At 36.2% G+C, this 20587-nt stretch overlaps 1 protein-coding gene across 1 annotated transcript in view; it reads right to left on the bottom strand.

Moving 5' to 3' along the window:
• LOC136034574 (tetraspanin-15-like) overlaps nt 1-20587 on the bottom strand; it is a 117292-nt gene that overhangs the window by 9014 nt on the left and 87691 nt on the right. The window contains exons 3-4 of the mRNA XM_065715818.1: nt 8338-8439; nt 2811-2885 (exon numbers count right to left, since the gene is read on the bottom strand). Coding sequence (XP_065571890.1) covers nt 2811-2885; nt 8338-8439 — 177 coding nt within the window. The remainder of the gene's footprint in view (nt 1-2810; nt 2886-8337; nt 8440-20587) is intronic.

The following is a 20587-nucleotide window of genomic DNA, read 5'->3' as shown; positions in this document are numbered from 1 at the left end:
TCAGAAGATCTATGGGGGTTATAAGACCACCAAGAAGACTTATGTTAGAAGACCTATGAGGTTTTAGAAGACCCAAAGGACGTAAAAGATACGTTTTTTTTAATATTAGGTATCAGAACTCCCAGGGAAAAGAGAAAATCAGCTATGCCCCACTCAGTCGTCAAATCGATTTTTCATGCTTATGTTTGTTGAACTAGTTTTAGAATATTTCAAGGGTGTATTTTCCGTGGTTAGATCGTATGAAACAGAACTGTGATAATATAGAAATGATGAAAGGTTTACTTGCTAAAACGCTGTTAGGGTATGATTTGAAAGGATTGAAAATAATTGGGCCCTGTGCCCTGATAACTTAAATGAATAAGGGTAAGATAAAGTATAGATAATTTCTTAAACCACAATGGCCTGCCATAATATAAAGAAAGAAAACGATCAAAAATGGGTTTGTTTGGCCTTTTGAAAAAACCAAAAGGCCAAACGAGAACACAGAAAAAACACAACAAAACGGATATTCCTAGAGGACATAAGAAGACAGGCGGTTATCCTATCGAAATACTCGTTTTGTCGTGTTTTTTCTGTATTCTTGTTTGGCCTTAAAAAAACCCATTTTTGATTGTTTTATTTCTTTATAAGATAAAGCATGTAGATAGATGAAATTAAAGTATGATGGATACGAAGTTATTAACAAGACAAACATCTAAGGTGATGAGAAGTAGTAATGCAGTAATTATAAACGCAATAGCTTGATTTGGTTCCTAACCGAGTTGCTGATCATGATGATTCTTTCAAGGCTATGAAATCCCTTAAAGCTTTAAGAGATGAACAACGTGCTTTTAGAAAACGGAGAAGATATCTTGGCCAAATTTTCACACTTAGATCGAAAATTGAAAAGTTCGTTAATTATCAGGTCTTTTGTCTTATTGATAAGGAACAGGCGTTTAATTCAGTAAATAGGGAAGCTAAAGCGAAAGTATATGCCTAGAGAAAGGCCTTACATGGCATGCCAATGTGCGTCATTGAAGTGTTGTTGCTGCGGTTAGTGTAGAAATCGAGGTTCAGTCCTTGGTTTTGTGTGAACTCGGTAGAGACGCAGGTTGTTTTGTTATTTTTTTTTTTTGCCCCTGTGTATACACCACAGCTTAGATATCAATATGCAGTTATGAAAACTCCTATCTTGCCAATGAGAAGCATTTGGTACAGAGCTCTGAACCTGGCGCCTCCTCCAAGCCCACGCTCCGACGCGTAGATTGTACTACAACACCATAGGCGGGAACGCAATTTTGTTTTGTTGCATACACAGCTTAGATACCAATATTGGTATGTAAGTTGTGCTGCCAGTTTTCTGTCTCCAACCGTTAGCATCGCTACCGCGCACTGTGTCCCAAAAATAAATCGAGTTTTCATAACTGTATTGGTATCTAAGCTGTGGTATACACAGTATATTGATGAATTTTGTCCTAAGGATCTACAATTTTATTTTGGGAAAAAGTCTACGTAGATATAGAAGGTTGTATGTAGATGATTTCAGACACCTGGTTGAATATGTTATTGAAACGAATGAATTTCTGGAGGTTTTGAAAACTCGGGGTACAGAACTAGATTGGAAGATTAATTTTAGTAATAATAAGCTGCTTAGATTAAGTGAGGATGAAGAACGGGATGAAGTAGATTAGGTGAGGATGAAGAAACTTCATTGCAGTGGAAACATTGAATGCTTTGATCACAGGTTGTTTTTTCTTCACAGTTGAAAATATTTTGAAGAATTAGAAGATCGGTCTAAAAGCTTAAATTAGGAAATTTAAAGTCAGCACAGTGACAGTTGTTTTGCTTTGTTCCGAAACAGAAATGCTTCAAAGGGTCAAAAAAGATTTGGTGGATCTTTATGATAGGAATCGTCTAACGATAGCTTTAGGTACTCGTTGGAGCAACTATATATCAAACTATAAGATACACAAAAAGTGCGGTTGGGTTCCGCTGTCTCTAGATATAATGATTGTAAAATTTAGATCGTTAGGTAAAGTTTTACAAACCAAGGATGAGAGGCTGCCAAAAATCCAGATGCTGTCAAACGAAATATAAACGGTACGAAGAGGTCACAAGACGTAGTTTAAGTGGGAGTGAATAAAAAGTAAAGCTCTTTCAAAAGTTTGGGTTAGGAGAAGTGGTCATCACTTCTCTGAACTGTGACAACTTGGTGCTTTGATGAGTTATCACTAGTAATAATATCTTTGATAATTTTATTTTGATATAATTCCTTGTTATGTAATTCTTAACCAATATTGATAAGGTTTACTTATATATTATAGAAACAAAATTTAAGTTTCAAAATTATTTCTATGGGCCACAAAATAGTAATTTGAAAATCTGTCAATAGTTTCGAGTTATCATCCAGGCTAACATCACAACTGAATTCGACTAATCCTAGTATCAACCAGAGCTATCTTCGCTGTTTTGATTTAATCTGTCTCAGGGAGGTGATTCATTTGCTGAAAATATACTTTTTCAGTCATAACAAAGGCGATAAGTATGATGTTCGGACGAGTTTAATTTTTCACATTTCTGCTGGGGATGGGGCTTGGAGGACTGGGACATTGCCTTTATAAAAACCGTTTTTACGCATATTATATACGGTGAAATTCTGCTTCAAACATTGCACAAAATGACTAAACACTCTTCAGTATATGCTTATTTCAATCTTTGGGCCGAAATTGTTGCAACGTTAAAACTAACAAATAAAAAGACCGTATTCTACATAGTATTGTACATAGTATATTGTATCTAGTTAAGTATATATAGCTTGCCATTCCTCTTACCTGAGTGTTCATGATATTTAGTGTTGCTATTCCTCCGATTTCTATTGCCATGCATATAGCTGTTAAGACCAAAAACTAAAAATAGAGGAAGCAAAAAATATAAATTAAAATAGGTTAGTTTGAACATTTTAATTCGTGTGTAAGACAATAACAGTTGTAAAATATAAAAAGAACCTAAGTACACACATGAGCAGACGTACATCCTTAGAATACGTTTGTATTACAGAATAACAAATCTTAAATATCACGGAAAACATAAGGGATTGCTATTTTGAAGGGCCGATTTCCCTGTCCAGGAAACAGGTTTTGGCATCGGTGTAATTCAGTCAAAATCCTGGGCAAACCGAGGTCTGGGAGGGGTGGTCCCCTCCACTGCCCCTTAGAAAGTTACACTCCTGTATTTTGGCAAAAAGTGCCACATAGGGTCGTAGACTTATGTGCAATTTGAGCAACCAATGACTTTAAGGATTTAGGAATGAATTAGTGCATTCAATATTGAAAGTGTTTAGGCCGGTAGAATAATAAAATTATGAAACTCAAACCATCAAATTCAGCATACCAGAGAACCCTACTGTAGTTGTTTCAAGTTCCTATCTGCAAAAACGTGAAATTTCGTATTTCTTGCCAGAAGAAAGATCATGTATACGTGTTTATTTGTCTTTTTCTTTGTTTCCAAGGGTCATCGTATCGACCCAGTGGTCCTTGATTTTTGGGAGAAGGCTCATCCAAACGGAAATTAGAAGTTATAGTGACCTTGTCAAGTGATCCTGGTTTTCTCAAAATCGTCCGATCAAAATTCTGAGATAGCCATTTTGTTCAGCATAGTTGAAAGGCCGAATAACTAGGCCTTTGGAGATTCCGTTACCGCCCACAACCCCTGGAAAAAGGTTAGGGGGATTAGATATCAGCATAATCTAAGTCCAGGAGCGTTTTTCCTCCCCATTTGATTCCATGGTCTCCAATTGCCTTTCCTGTGCTCCTTGAGACGAAGTCCATCAAAATGATCCATATAAAGGGGGAAAGAACACAACCCTGCTTAAATCCTGATTTATTACAAAACCAGTTGCTAACCTCATTTCCTACCTTAACCGCAGCAGTATTATTCTCGTACATAGCAAAAATCACTTTAATGTATTTTTCTGGTATACCATATAAGGATAAGACCTTTGCTAACGCTCTTCTATCAACATAATCGAAAACTTGCTCATAATCGATAAAAATGAGGACCAAAGGTGTTTGACAACGAAGGGACTTCTCAATTATTAACCTAGGAGTGAAAACTTTGTCGACACATCCTCTACCTTTCCTAAAACCACATTGCTCTTCCCTTAAAACTTTGTCTACAGCATCTCTCAGTCTAAAAAGTATCATAATAGTCAGTAATATGCTACCTACAGAGACCAGACTAATACCTCGATAATTACGACACTCACTCTTGTCACCTCTCTTATACAGTGGTTTAATTAAGGTTTTCCTAAAATCATTGAGTACTTCCCCTTTTTCAAAAATCATGCTCATAATCTTCAGTAGCTTATTCCTATATATGAGCTCTCAAACAGTTCCCTCTATGATATTCTAGTTCTGTAGCGCGTCTGCGTGTGATATATCATCTCCTGTAATATTACTTTTACCTAAGGCGTTCTTTAAAGGAATATGAAATTAGATATTTCAAGGGCCTCCGAGGGCATCTTTGCTAAACTCGCGAACATATAAGCTGTGCCACGAAAAACACTAACTTCTAGTACATATATTTCAAAGACAGTGTCAACCCTATTCAATTACAATAATTCATTATTTTTATACATAAATCTTACATTATTATATCGGCGTACTAACAGAAAATTTTCTTAAAGGTAATTAATGATAGCCAAATTTTTAAAGGGCTGTTCTAGTAAAACTGGGTTTTGACTATCTTCAGTTGCATTAGTAATGCCAGCTTCGGCTTTACGTCTGTCAGCTGAGTGCAACGACCGGATTAAAATAAGTTTCTGAGCCAATATATTATAGCAGCTACCAGTCCAGTCAAGTAACTGGATGAAAAGTAGTCTCTGAACCAACTTGCTACAGCAGCTACCCGTCGAGTCCAATCAACAAAACTAAATTGATTTGAATTTAAGGCTTGATGACTTGAGTTGAAGACTCTTGCATGATGATTGGCTTACCCCTTCACATTGACTTGGTGAATGTGTATGCGGCAGTTCATTCCTACTTTGCTGCAGCAGCTACCCGTTCAGTCCAATCCACAAAACTAAATTGATTTGAATTTAAGATTTGATGACTTGACTTGAAGACTCTTGCATGATGATTGACTTACCCCTTCGCATTGACTTGGTGAATGTGTATGCGGCAGTTCATTTTTACTTTGCTACAGCAGCTACCCGTCCAGTCCAATCCACAAAACTAAATTGATATTAATTTCAGGCTTGATGACTTTACTTGAAGACTCTTGCATGATGATTGACTTACCCCTTCACATCGACTTGGTGAATGTGTATGCGGCAGTTTATTCCTACTTTGCTACAGCAGCCACCAGTCCAGTCCAATCCACAAAACTAAATTGATTTGAATTTAAGGCTTGATGACTTGACCTGAAGACTCTTGCATGATGATTGACATACCCCTTCACATCGACTTGGTGAATGTGTATGCGGCAGTTTATTCCTACTTTGCTACAGCAGCCACCAGTCCAGTCCAATCCACAAAACTAAATTGATTTGAATTCAAGGCTTGATGACTTGACTTGAAGACTCTTGCATGATGATTGACCTACCCCTTCACATTGACTTGGTGAATGTGTATGCGGCAGTTCATTCCTACTTTGAATAGTTGACCTTTTATGCAACATAAATCTGCTGCAAAACACGGATGAAATTTGACGGATCACGCAAAAACATCCTTTTTTTTGTTAAAACACTGTAGTGTGAACCTTGGGTAAATTGATTGAAACGATGTTAACCCGTACGGGTTTTGAACGCAATAGTTACAGACTTTGTTTTTACTTGTCTCTATAAAATATTTATTTTTTCATAAATATGGGACATTTCAAAGAGTTCAGAATAAAAAAAAAGGTGCTTTGTTAAGGTGGTTATAAATGAATATTTTCTGTTTACCATAAATAGTGCTTAATTATTGTTTAGGAGCCTTATCATCCGTTTTAAAATAAGTGTGTCATCACGTCAAAAATGAAAATCATGAGGTTAAATTTCGTACGCTCCAAATAATTTGAATTGCCTTTTCAAATTATATATGTTTGTTAAACTAATGTTTTGAATAATTATTTTAGAGGCACGTTTGTGAAATTGGCTATCTTGAGTAAATAAATAAGACAACTAAAATGAAATTTTTCATTATTCTCTGATATAAAACACATAAATTAGTAAAAAAAATAAAAAAAGGTATCTTGTATTATGGATATAATCCATAATATCTGTTATTTCGAGAATTTTAATCCATAATACAACACAAAAAATATAATCTATTACATTTTCTTTTATGGACAAGTAAATTGGCTTTTCAGCATGTTGTTTCTCATAAGTGTGTCATCACGTCAAAATGAAAAGCATAAGCCTTAATTTTGCACGCTTCGTGTGCTTTTAATTACCTTTTTGAATTATTTATTATGTTGGGTAAGATAAACCAAAATTTATTGACAAAATATTTTGCACTAAAATGAATTCCCCGAACAGTGAGCTTTAAACTAATAGTTAAGATAATTAATTAACTATTAAAATAATAAACCAGGGTTCCTGTCGATGGCCATGCCTTTTTTTACCCCTTGACTAGAAATCGTATTGGTACTTCATGGATAATGCACCCTAAATATAAAAGTCTCAATGTTTTCCTCTATTTTATATGTTTTTACTAGTTTGATGAAGAAAAAATTATTAACATTACCATAAAAAAATAGAAAGAAGAGAGTTTTCAATATAAAGATCTTTTTTAGATCAAGAAAACTGCAAATATCGAAAAATACTACCGATATCGATTTTGACATACTTATTTGAGATCATTAATATGTAAAATTAGAAGTTTCGTATGTTTGATTTTTAAAAAAAAGGATGTTGAACACTTTCCAATCATTCAAGTCCTATGGGATCTTGTTTTTTCACTGAAATATTGGCAAAGAAATTCCAAAGTGTTACCACAGAAATAAACTTAAAAAATTAATTTATGTATATAATGCTTTTTCAAGATTTCTATACTCTAAAGCTTATATCACAGGAATGCACCGCCAAGACATATATATATATATATATATATATATATATATATATATATATATATATATATATATATATATATATATATATATATATATATATATATATATATATATATATATATATATATATATATATACTTTGAACTAACAAAATTACTATGAATATGGGGGGGGGAGGGCTTCTTAATACCTCATTCTTCACGCTACGGTTTTTTAGTACTTAAAAAAGCTTGTTATTGTTCTAATTAAACGACCCTTGTGTTTCAGGAGTCGTTCGTACAGAATTTGGTTAGCAATTCAAACTTTAGCGTGAAGACCCAGGCATTAAGAAAGGAGCAACCCCCTCATATGCGTAATAATTTCTGTTCATATTACTTTTTAATGTTACTCTCTTCTTTCAGTACAAAAAACTTGTTTTTTATATTTAGTTTCACTGTCAGTCAAAGGCTTTCAAGCTAAAATCCTTGTTTTAGGAAATATCCTCATGGTTCAACAAATGAATCAGCAAATCAAAAGCTTTTAAAATCTCAAACAAAATAAAATAAATATTGTAATGGGTCAGTTTGACTTCTTTGTCATCTTTGTTTCAGAAAAGGAACTTTGTTTCAGTCATCTTTGTTTGAAAAGATGACTTTTGAAACAAGTATTGTGAATCTAGTGGAAAAAATGAGAAATATTGTGATCGTGTTAAAACTGTTTTTGTTGGTTTCCTATTCAGCATTTAAAGAAGAAGGGTGGAAGGGGGAGTAATTGAAGTGATGACAAAATGTAGTGAAGTTATTCAAAAGGTATTGAAGCTGATTGGGAGGCTGGGTTGAGAAAGAGAAGTTCTCCTTTCCTACACACGGCCGGATTTAAAACTTTGACGCTTCTAGACCCAAGCGTTTTTGCCGCTCCTTTTTTGCGAGATTTTCGGGGGAGTCCCTGTAAATTCGGGGATAGTGGAATCACTAAAATAAACGCTACTGATGAGCCAAAAGTAATGAAAGAAAGAGGAGATACTGATCTATTAGCTGCCACTCTTGGGAGACATCTGACAGTTTATAAGTGACCATGGAATTCCTGTGTTGTTTTAAAATCACTTTTAAGTGATAGGTACAGCTGGCACTTTGACGATAAATCACATTAGTCCAGTTTTTGAAATCACTCAGTGATAATTTATTGCCCCCCAAAGCATTATGTACCCCTAGGCACGACCCTATTGATAAATCCAAGAATGTCCCTAGACAAGTTCCTTTTCTGACTTTTTATTTTTTATGCAACTTGTTTCGATTTAAGCTGCAACACTTTTTAAAGACTACTTACCATTTTTAAAGTGCATAATGTCTCAGTTGTAGAGCCGATCCATCCAATTAATCCAGTGAAGAAAAGTAAAAAGCCAAGTGCTATTACGGTATACGAAAATACCTGAAAGATAAGGAAAGGATGTTAAGACTAATCACCGAAATACTTATCCATTAATAATATTCCTATGCCAAGAAATCGCGAATAGCAATCCTTATTTTAGTGGATTTTTATCCGTATTGCTTTTTCATCATTTCTGAAAAAAGCGCTCTCGTCGAATTTTTGCTTTGCCATCTTTTCTTTCTTATTCAAAGAAAAGATTTACGGATGAAGGATGACAGATTACCAAAGATTGTCCTTTTCGGCCAACTGTTTTGGGCTACACGGAAAGCAGGTTGTCCTTGTCTGGGTTGGGAGGATGTCATAAATAAAGATTTAAAGGAAATGGAAACTTCCTGGGAGGGTGTAAAGAGGGAGGCTTTAAATACATTAGGTTGGAGGAGGAGCGTGCGTAGCTGTGTTGGCCTCAGGTGGCCTGGTGCTGCAATGAGTTATTATTATTAGTAGTAGTAGTAGTAGTATTCTATTAAATAATTAATCAGCATTTAAATTACTATTATTATCATGTATGCACATGTGTCTGACTGTAGTCCTGACTGTACTGTAGTGTATGTAGTGTATGTGTGAACTGTAGTCCTGTGTTAAAAACACGAATCGATCAGGAAGAGGGGGTAGCCTCTGTGAATGAAATATTCAGTTCATAGCAAATTCATAATACTTGGCTAAAAAGTGGGGAACTATGCTACAGATTTTACTTTTTTTTTTACACGGACAAGCATGAAGAAAATGAACACTTATTTCTTAGGCCTTAACTTTCAATTTTGTATTGGTGAGGGACTCTTCAGAAAAATCTTTGGGGGAATTCCTATGCGTTCAAATATAGATACAAGAAACTAGCAATATCATAACAATATCGTATTTGATTCATGCAAAAATAAGAAATTAACCAATGACTGAATTTGAGAATACGGCATATTTCTTATAATAACCCGTCATAACTAAAAATTAACAAAAAAGGGAAAATGTCTTATGCATTGTAAAGGATTAGCACCATCTGAGGCATATATTTTTGAAAAAAAATAGTAAATGATCTTTGTTGACTTTGAAAAAAATACCGTAGAATATAAATTAATTTCATAAACTGTGATTGAGCTATTCCTGAAGCGACAATTTCTCGCATTTTCGATTGAAATCAGAAAGAAACAGATGTGACGAATGGCTAATTTAATACCTTGTTAGGATATCCCCAAACAACCTAAAAAGTACTACTCTTTATAATTTTATCCGACTTAGCTGACTTATCATGGCATCTGAGCCGATATTATTTGTTTCTTGGAGAAATGCGACCTCGAATTTTTTCAATCTTTTTATGTTATCGAATTTCTAAGAAATTCTTTTTTCCAATAAAATTTGAAAATGGTCATATAAAACAATTTTTTTTCAAGAGTTGAAATTGATCTCTACCAGATTAAAAATTGATTTCTACGAAAATATTTTATAGTTTAAGAAAATGATGGCCTATTTGTCAAATTTGATTGATACACTTTAATTTCATCAAGAGAATTTTAGAACTATGTACTATTTTGACATATAAAAGGAAGAGATGCAAGTATTTATTTTTAGGAACGCCCAGGTGCAAATATCGAGTGGCCTCTGCCCTCTCCATGTGTCTTTTCACTCTTAAAATGTTTCTGTATTTTTTGCAATTCAATCACTACCACTACTGACAACTCATCAAAGCACAAAGTTACCTGGGGCTGAAAAATCTGCACACGCTCTTTCTCTTTTCTGCTCACAGCTCCACTTTTGAACTTCCTTCTTTTCATTTCCTTCTTCCTTTAAATCTTTCCTTGTGACCTCTTCTCGCACCGTTTGATAGTGTCTCGTTCTTCATTGCACACCACCTGAATTTTCAAAAAAAAAAATGGTTCGCCACCTACCTTCATCCATAACAAATGACCCAACTATCTTAAGTTTTCTTTCATTGAAGCCTAAGAAACTGGGATCGAACCAAATTCTTCCTTCATTACTGTAGCAGTGATCTTTACTTTTAACATCAGCAATTTTTTCTTAGCATCGCGTCATTCTTTTCTTTACAATAAATTGTAAACTTACAATAAAATGATTCTGAGTAGATTATTGTATCTAAAAAATCGTAGCAGTGTACAATTTCAGATAGCCTAATCTTGATCTTTTCTGTTCGTCCCTATAACTCTATGTAAATTTCCTCAAGTCACAACTATCTCCGTTGGTCTGTTTTACGGAGTTAGTAACAAGGTCTGTTTTAGTAACAAGTGTGCGGCTAGAATTCTACTATCATCGCTTTTCCAACCTAAACAAGACTTGGAAGCTTTCTTATTTATGATGAGTTCCAGTCTCTGCCTATATGCCCCATTATTCATATAACTAAATAGACTTTATATCACCTAATTCCATGTTTTCCATGCCTGTAAGAGTTTCTGACATTTCTAGCAAGTTCAGTGTCTAAATTCATTGATCGTAATACCCATATGTTAGCTGTCTTCAAATTTCAAAATGTTCTTGTCACAGTTTGTATATTGTTCAAATAAAATAAAAACTAAATAAGGCGTTAGGGCCTTAGCAAAAAATGCTAGGATCTCCTGTTCAATGTAGGTTTAGTTCTATCCTCTGCAAATTTCATTGCATATCACTGCATGTCGCTGAGTAGAACAAAGCATTCCTATCAACAAAAGTCGATGCCCTGCATAAAAAATTCCGGCTTACTACATCTGACTAATTATGTGATATTTCTGCAAATATTATATTACGATGCAAAACCAACTCATAATAGAACGACAATTCAAGGACTGTTTCATGCCAAGAGTTCAAAAAAGACGACAAAACGAAACCAGAAGGACTGTCCATTAAAAATCCTCTGTAATGTCGTGTCATTAACAAGGTTATAATTTATGCAAGGGTCAATCCTCACAGCCAACCCAAAGATCATGAACAATTTCTAAGAATGAAAACTGGTGCTAATATTGAAAAGAAAAATCCCCAACGCCATCTAAAGTTTGACAACCTAATTGCTGCATACTCGTTTTTTGGTGGTGCTTTGAAATGCAATACAGAGGGAAGGGGGCGAAAAAAGTAGAATTCTGTCCCTAATAGACCTTCTAGACTAAATTCAGCCTACTTTACCAGCCAAAATTTGTCCAAGTCAACCCACGCCTACTTCTCTGTACATTATTGTGACTTAAAATAACCCTTGAAAATAAAAATGCGGGTTGATTAACACTAATCGGGAAATTTAAATTTTAATCCATTTTCGCTATACATTGGTGATATTTACGTCTAATTCTCTTTTAAATTTTCTTCTTTTTTAATAAAGCCACCAGACGCCATAGCGCATGTCGTGCTACTAGTTTTCAATTCCTATTTGTCGATGCTAAATGACCGACGGCCCAACTCATAGAAGTTCCTCGTTTTCTTTAGGCCACCCTGTAACGCTGTTTGTGGTCATGATTCTTGTTAAGCAAGCGTGTGAAAGTTTCACCCTGACGCTACAATAAGGTTACGCGGACAGGGTCATCTCTCTGGGGATAGAGACAAAAAAAGAAGCTTGAGAAAGAAAAGATCCCAACAAAAATTTTATTGCGCTGGGTCAGATCCAGTCTTTTTTGCTTCCTATATTATTTGTCTGTTTAAGTTGTTTTGAAGAATTTACCACTCACCCACGGAATAAATTCTTATATGTGTGCCTGTCATCTTGAGTAAAACCAATACCTACATTTTATGAAAATCAGTTCTACCCCACGCACATAATAGTTGATAATTTCATAAAAAAAAAAGCCCGTAAATTTTTTAATGCAATGTGTTTTTTCTTGGTTTGAAGATAACGCCTGTACCGAGGGGTCGATCTCTCTCTCTCTCTCTCTCCAAAATCATGTACACCAGTTGGCGCTTTCCAAATGCCGCGGAACTATGCCGAGAGTTTTGGGAAGTGTTACTGTCAAGCATTTTGGGGACTATTGCCAAGTGTGCCGGAACTGCGCCAAGCGTTATTCAACTATATGGCAAATATGGCGTTCCGGGATGTTTACTAAGCGGTGAGAACTCCGCGCCCCCTCAGCTTGTACAGTAGAAACAGGACCTTGAAATAGCAAAATATCGTTTTGAGAACCTTGCATCAGCACTAATTTGTTCCCAAACGTCTACTAATCTTATCCCTTTACATTTTCCTTCAAATATCTTACAGAAAGGGAAATTGCTGTTCGAAATTTCCGTCTTTTAAGCTTCCACAGTTTCCAAAAAATGATACGTTAAATCTTTACTCTGATTGGTTAATCGTAAAATTTACGCACAAAAGTCGAACACTGTTGAACTCAACAATCGTGAACGAGATAAATTATTGGGGCTGTAATGTTCGTAATTTGGGATTTATTCACAAGCATGACTGTATTGTGGTACGGCTAGTAGCGCGCAACAAGAAAGTAGTAGAGGGGTTTCAGTTCCGAAGACAACACCCTTTCCAGATTTTTTATGCCAGATTTTTTTATGTCGGTCTGCCTGTCTGTCTGTCGGTCCCGGTTTTGCTACTTTAGGCACTTCCAGGTAAGCTAGGACGATGAAATTTGGCGAACGTATCAGGGACCGGACCAGATTAAATTAGAAATAGTCTTTTTCCCGATTTGAATATCTGGGGGGAGTGGGGGGCCCGTTAGTTCGGAAAAAATAGAAGAAATGAAATATTTTTAACTTATGAGCGGGTGATGAGATCTTAATGAAATTTGATGTTTGGAATGATATTGTGTCTCAGAGCTCTTATTTTAAATCCCGACTGGATCTGATGACATTGGGGGGAGTTGGGAGGGGGAAACCTAAAACTTGGAAAACACTTAGAGTGGAGGGATCGGGATGAAGCAAAAGTCCTAGATACATGATTGACATAACCGGGACGGATCCGCTCTCTTTGTGGTAGTTGGGGGAGGGGTTAAAAATATGCACAAGTCCCAGATACATGATTGACATAATCGGAACGGATCCGCTTTCTTTGGGGTAGTTGGGGGGGGGGTAATTCTGAAAAATTAGAAAAAATGAGGTATTTTTAAGTTACGAACGGGTGATCGGATCTCAATGAAATTTGATATTTGGAAGGATATCGTGTCTCAGAGGTCTTATTTAAATCCCGACCGGATCTTGTGACATTGGGGGGAGTTGGGAGGGGGAAACCTAAAACTTGGAAAACACTTAGAGTGGAGGGATCGGGATGAAGCAAAAGTCCTAGATACATGATTGACATAACCGGGACGGATCCGCTCTCTTTGTGGTAGTTGGGGGAGGGGTTAATTCTGAAAAATTAGAAAAAATGAGGTATTTTTAACTTACGAACGGGTGATTGGATCTCAATGAAATTTGATATTTAGAAGGATATCGTGTCTCAAAGCTCTTTTTTTAAATCCTGACCGGATCTGGTGACATTGGAGGAAGTGTGGCATCAAAAATAAGAAAAATTAGAGTAATAACAAAGAACCGAATAGAAAAGGGGAACAACTTATTTTTTTCCATTACCATGCTTTGTGGGGGAACCTAAAATCATGGAAAACGCTTAGATTGGAGGGATCTGGATGAAACTTGGTGGGAAAAATAAGCAGAAGTCTTACATACGTGATTTACATAATTGGAACGGATCCGCTCTATTGGGGGGGGGTTATATTGGGGGGGGGGGGGAATGACGTATTTTTAACTTGCGAAGAAAATCTACTTTCAAAAATAATACGTAATGCTAAAACAAAATTTTATTTTGATTCTTTTAGAGAAGTAAGTAAGTCACCAAAGAAAACTTGGGAGCTAATCAATTCATGCTTAAATCGATCACCAAAAACTTCTAAACCATCAGAAATAAAGGACGCTCATGGTCATATAATTGAAAGGGAGCTAGAAATAGCTAATTACATGAATTTGCATTTCGCGTCAATTGGACACTCGGTAGCCAACAAGCTCCAACATAACCTGCCCTATGGTCAATGTGATTATCGTACATACCTTGTAAAGCCTTCTGTAAAATCTATGTTTTTAACACCGGTAACAGAGAAAGAGCTTGCCAATATTGGTAAGCTTTTGAAAAATGGGAATTCCCCGGGGATTGATGAATCGTCTACGAACATTGTGAAAGTTGTTTTACCGAGTATTAATAAAGTAATGTGTCATTTGATAAATCTGTCATTTAGATCAGGAACTTTTCCGGATTCATTGAAGAAAGCAAAGGTGATACCACTGTATAAAAGCTCTGACCGGAGCGATTGCACGAATTACAGACCGATATCTATTCTTTCAGGCTTTTCTAAATTAATGGAGCGATGTTTTTATAATCGAGTGTATAATTTCCTTACTTCGAATGATTATTTTTCAAAAAATCAGTATGGGTTTAGAAAAAGACATAGTACGCAGGACGCTATCCTGACAATGGTCCAATTTATTCACGAATGTCTTGATAAAAAAATGATTCCGGCAAGTATTTTTTTGGATCTTGAGAAGGCATTTGACACGATTTGTCACGAAATATTGTTGTTTAAATTAAACCATGGCGGGATACGAGGACCAGCGCACGATTTTATCGCATCTTACCTAACAGGTCGATCCCAAGTAACAACTATCAATAAAACAGCTTCGGATCCATGCTTATTGCCCAATATTGGTGTTCCTCAGGGTTCAATTCTGGGACCACTGCTCTTCCTAATATACATAAATGACCTTCCATCAGCAACAGAAACCAACACCCTGAATGTCCTTTTCGCCGATGATACTGGATCAACACTTGCAGGGAAGTCGGAAGATGATGTCAAAGAGAAGCTGCAAATCGTGTTTTCCCAGCTGATTGTATGGCTAAAAGCTAATCTTTTGTCATTGAATGCCGCCAAAACGAAATTTTATTTTTTTTTATTATTATTTTTTTTTTCAAATAAGTTACCAGTCATCGATCACCCTCGCTTGCACACTGTTTTGTTTTGTTTTTCGGATTGATATTTGCCGAGTGTCAGTTGTTTTGTGGGTGGGTTCCCGTCTAGTGGTGAGTCGTGGATTTATTGATATTTATTTTATGCATTTTTTTCTTTTTTCTGTCAAATAGGTGTGCTATATTGTTATACCGGGTCTTTGTCAATCGACCTTGTGTCTCCGGCTTGACCCTTTTTTTATATATATTGTGTGTGTTGTACAGAAGTTTAAATAAAATCTTGAATCTTGAATCTTGAAGGAGTGATCGGATCTTCATGAAACTTCATATTTAGAAGGAACTCGTAACTCAGATCTCTTATTTTAAATCTTAACCGGGTCAAGCGTAATTGGAGGGGGGCAGTTGGGGGGACCGGAAATCTTAGAAAATACTTAAAGCGGTGAAATCAGGATGAAATCAGAATAGAAACCTGTGTAAGATACGTGACTGACATAACCAGACCGGATCTGCTCTCTTTGGTGGAATTGGGAGGGGGGTAATTTTGAAAATTGAGGTATTTGTAAACTTACGAAAGGGTGACCAGATCTTAATGAAATTTGATATATAGAAGGATCTTGTGCTTTAAAGTTCTAATTTTAAATTCCGACCAGATCCTGTGACATTGGGGGGAGTTGGAGGGGGAAACCGGAATTCTTGGAAAACGTGAAAATTGGGGTATTTTTATCTTATGAATAGATGATCGGATCTTGATGAAATTTGATTCTTAGAAAGAATTCATGTCTCAGAGTTTCTTATTTCAAATACCGGCCAGATCTTTTGACATTGGGGGAAGTTGGAGGGAGAAATCTTGGAAAAACACTTGGAGTGGAGGAATCGGGATGAAGGTTGGTGGATAGAATAAAAAAATGTCCTTGATACGTGATTGACAGAATCGTACTGGATTCGCTCTTTTTAGAGGAGTTGGGGGGAGGGGTTCAGTGATTTGGCGAGTTTGGTTCTTCTGGACGTGCTAAGACGATGAAAATTGGTAAGCGTGTCAGGGAGCTGCACAATTTGACTTAATAAAGTTGTTTTCCCAGATTCGACCATCTGGGGAGCTAAAGGGAGAGGAAAAATTTGAAAAAACTAGGTATTTATAACTTACGAATGGGTGATCGAATCTTAATGAATTTTGATATTTAGAAGGACATCGTGACTCAGAGCTCTTATTTTAAATCCTGACCGACATTAAGCCTCTTCTTTTCCTTTTTAAATCTATTGATTCATAGAATTTTGTTAGAGCTCATACCGTATGATCTCTTGGCTCTTAGCTCTTCTCGCCTCGTCACAAGTGCCATATGAGCTCTTAGCTCTTGTTCTGTATTCCATGTGTTTTTTGTGCACTTATCTTTCATTCTTACTTTTTTCCCACATTCCTCCCATTTTCTGTATTCTATTTTCCTGTGTTTATTTCTGTGTTCCCTTATTTTTGCTAGTAGAAGTAGAACTCACTTTTTCAAGCTGAAGTAACTTCTCCCGTGCTTCAAATAGAGTTTGGGAAGAAATCTAAAGAAAAAATATGGGGAATAAAACAGAAATACCTTCCAAATAAACAATGATATGAGTCATTGTCATTCAGTTTTAAACATGGGATCGATAACTGGTCATCGGAATCATTTGTGCATTGACTCTTCCGTAACGCCTCACTGACTTTAATGCCCAACTTGACCTGTCCTTGTCTAGCTCGCATCAAACAATTAATAAATATGGAACAACCAGGTGTGCAAAATAGACCAATAATAAATAATACTTTTTGGCTGCTAAAGCCAGGTTGGAATTAGTTACTAGGGTCAGGCGTCTTGAAGAAGGCCTTGAGGGGAAAACAAGTGTTATTGACACGTGAAATTACGTAAACAAGGAACTGGTTGCTATGGCTTTGGCATATGTAAACAATCAACTATTACATAACAACCAGGTGCACGTAATAGATCAATAATCAGTAATACTTGCTGGGTACTAGGGCGTAGTGACTGGTCTGATACACTTTCCCCTATGGCAACGGAAATATGTAGACATTAGACGTTATTAATAAGGTTGTTTGAATTTCCACAAGTAAATATTTGACTACCGTCTTAAAACATCTTGAAGAACGTCTTGAAGAAAATTTTCTCAAAAAACGTCTTGAAATGCCTAGAAATGTCTTGAAAAATGTTTTGAAGGCTGTCAAGGCCCAAATGATTTAAGGCCCATCTCAAGGACATCGATCTTCTCTAAAGTCCTGAAAGGAATTGTTTTCAAATGACTCTTAGAAGATATTGGCGATCCGCTTAATCTGCCCATCTCAAAGACATCGATCTTCTCTAAAGTCCTGGAAGGAATTGTTTTCAAATGACTCTTAGAAGATATTGGCGATTCGCTTAATCCTCGTCAATACGGCTTCCGTTCAGGCCACAATACTGTGCTCTACCTGGTCCGCCTCATTAGAGACATCCTGGAGCCATTAGGAGCCGAGACATCTGGAGAAAGACGGCACTTATATTGACTGCATCATCGTGAACTTCGTGAAAGTGTTTGACTTGCTCGACCACACAGTTGGTATCAACGAGGCAACATCTCTTAATGCAAGGCAAATCGTCTTACGAATGGTTCGTAGTTTTTTTTGACGAACCGAAAACAGAATGTCCAACTTCAAAATGGCGAAGTATCTGAACTCAGGGAGCTGACATGCGGTGCGGCACAAGGGTGGAAGCTAGACCCTTTAGTTTTTCTCATAGAAATCAACAAGCTTCTGCGCGAAAGCACTGAACGCTACAAAGTCACAGATGACCTCTCCACTCTCCTCCCCAGACTACTTCACAGAACATACAGCAAGATTCGTTCCTTACAGCAATGCAAAAGATCGAAGAAGAAGCAAACCAAGTAAAGCTCAATTAATTGCAGCAATGACTATGACATGTCTTTGGTTGAAGATAAACCGCCTTGACCTAAATATAAATAAGTCAAATTTTGTTATTTTTTCACGGTCCCCAAATTATTATCCTTGGATTATGGAAATAGCTACACAGAAGGGAATTGTTAAGCGGTCAAAGTCCGTTAAATACCTTGGGATTATTATTGACGAAATTTTATCATTTAAGTGCCATGTAAAAGCTATAAGTAGAATATTATCGCGGAATTTAGGGATTATCCGTAAACTAAAACATTTATTTCCTTCAAATGTTAGACGGTTATTATATTTTTCTCTGATTCATCCGTATATTTTGTATTGCTCGTCTGTATGGCTTGGGACATTCCCCTCAATACTTCGCCCAATCCGCGTACTGCAGAATAATGCCATTAGATCACTTTTTGGAATAGGGAACCGGGATTTGGTCAGGTCAATGTATAGTATGATAAATATAATGCCTGCAGCCGGATTGCGTGATTTTTATACACTGGTTTTTATGTATAAGTACCATTATGGGTGCGTTCCAGAATGTTTTACAGGAAGTTTTCGGGATAGGTCTAATATTCATGATCATAGAACTCGAACAAGTGGAGACATTGAGGTTCCTCGCCTAGTTTCAAGTAGGACTGCTTTTTCAATTATTTATAGAGGGGCTAAGCTATGGAATAAGCTTGTTCCGAGTATTAAAGAATTGCCCATTAATCAATTTAAGGCCGTGCTGTGTGTGGGGTTTCTTGGTAGGTATACCTTTGAAATAGATTGAGATTGATTGATTTAGTAATGAAAATAATTGTTTATTGTTTTTTTTCTTTTGTTTTCTTTTTTTGCTTCGGGATCATGATATTATGTTGTTTGATTGTGTATGAATTATTTATATAATTTTTTTTCTCGGTAGACGGTTTCACCTTTCTGCTCATTTTAGATTAACTCATTGCTTTTCTGTTTTTGTTCTTTTTTTCTTCTATTTTTTGTTCTTTTTGTTAGTAACACACCCTCGCAAGCAACGCTTTTGGTGTGCTACCGATTGATTTTGTCTGTGTTATTTCCTTTGGCTAATAAATTAATATTACTACTACTACTCACATTCAGCCAGGAGAAAACTCTCTTATTCAGGGTTAACTTCCTTAAACAGCCAGTTCCAGACCCGCCATGGAATGAGCCGAAATCTATAAAATTGGTGAAGATTCTAGGTGTCCACCTGGACTCTGACCTCAAATGGAACACCCACGTATCATATATTGTCTCTAAAATCGCCTACCTCTTAACATCTTTCGCCTACCTTCGCCGTTTTGGCTTGACAACTCAGATCATGGTTGTATGCTACAAATCTTACATTAGACCGAACACAGAATGTGCTTGCCCAGTGCGGCACAGCGCACTGATCATCAACCAAAGCGACAAAACAGAAAGATTGCAGAAAAGGGCCTGCAAAATAATATTGTGGGTGATTATGGTGACTACGAGACTAGCATCAAAGTTCTAAAGCTGGAGTCCTTTAAAGAGAGAAGGCATAAATTGGTTGTGGACTTCGGTCGAAAAATCCCTGACTCGGAAACACACCGTGATCTTCTTCCGGCTTTTGAGACACGCCAAACTCAAGATTCCACTAGGCTCAGAGAGAGAACAAAAAACGATGCAAAGCTGGAACAACCACCGATCCACTCATCTGAGCGGTAACTGAAGTCATTTGGTCCGTACTTCGTAAATCATTATAATGGTGACTTGGAAAATAATTCTTAATAAACTATATGTAAATAATTTAATTTTGTAAGTGTTTTAAATCGTTTTTGACCTCCGCTGTTTTTTTTTGTAATTAACAAGAATATTAAGGCAAAATAAAGTGAATTGTCTTCAAGGCAAAAATGTGTTATTGTATAATGTCTTCAAGGAAAAATGTGTTAAAAGTGTCTTGAAACGTCTTGAAAAATGTCTTGAAGTGAAAAAAGAGTGAAATTGCTACTATTCAATTTTTTGAAAATAAAAATGTTTCGAAATCGAAAAATGTTTTTTTCTTGTTAAATGTTTTACTAGATTACCACTCCTCACTTTAGGGGATCAATTTTTTTACAGCCGGGGGTTCCTCACTTGATTAGCGGGCCTGAAAAAAGATGTCTTGAAGAAAGTTTGAATTGTTCTTAAATATTTGAATGGGTAAACAATTAACTTTTACGTAACATCCTTGAAAAAATTTTTAAGAAAAACTCCCACCTTAGTATTACGTAACAACCTGGTGCACATAATCAATAATACTGGCTGTTGGCAAGGACCCGGAACTGGTTGCTAGGACGCTGGGATCGGAACTGGAAACCCTCCACTACTCTAGAAGTTCTTATATATATAGGTTTTTATCCATCTGTTGAGGAAAATTT

This window comes from Artemia franciscana, chromosome 13, assembly GCF_032884065.1.
Source record: "Artemia franciscana chromosome 13, ASM3288406v1, whole genome shotgun sequence".
NCBI lineage: Eukaryota > Metazoa > Arthropoda > Branchiopoda > Anostraca > Artemiidae > Artemia > Artemia franciscana.
This window is presented reverse-complemented; position numbering and strand designations above follow the sequence as displayed.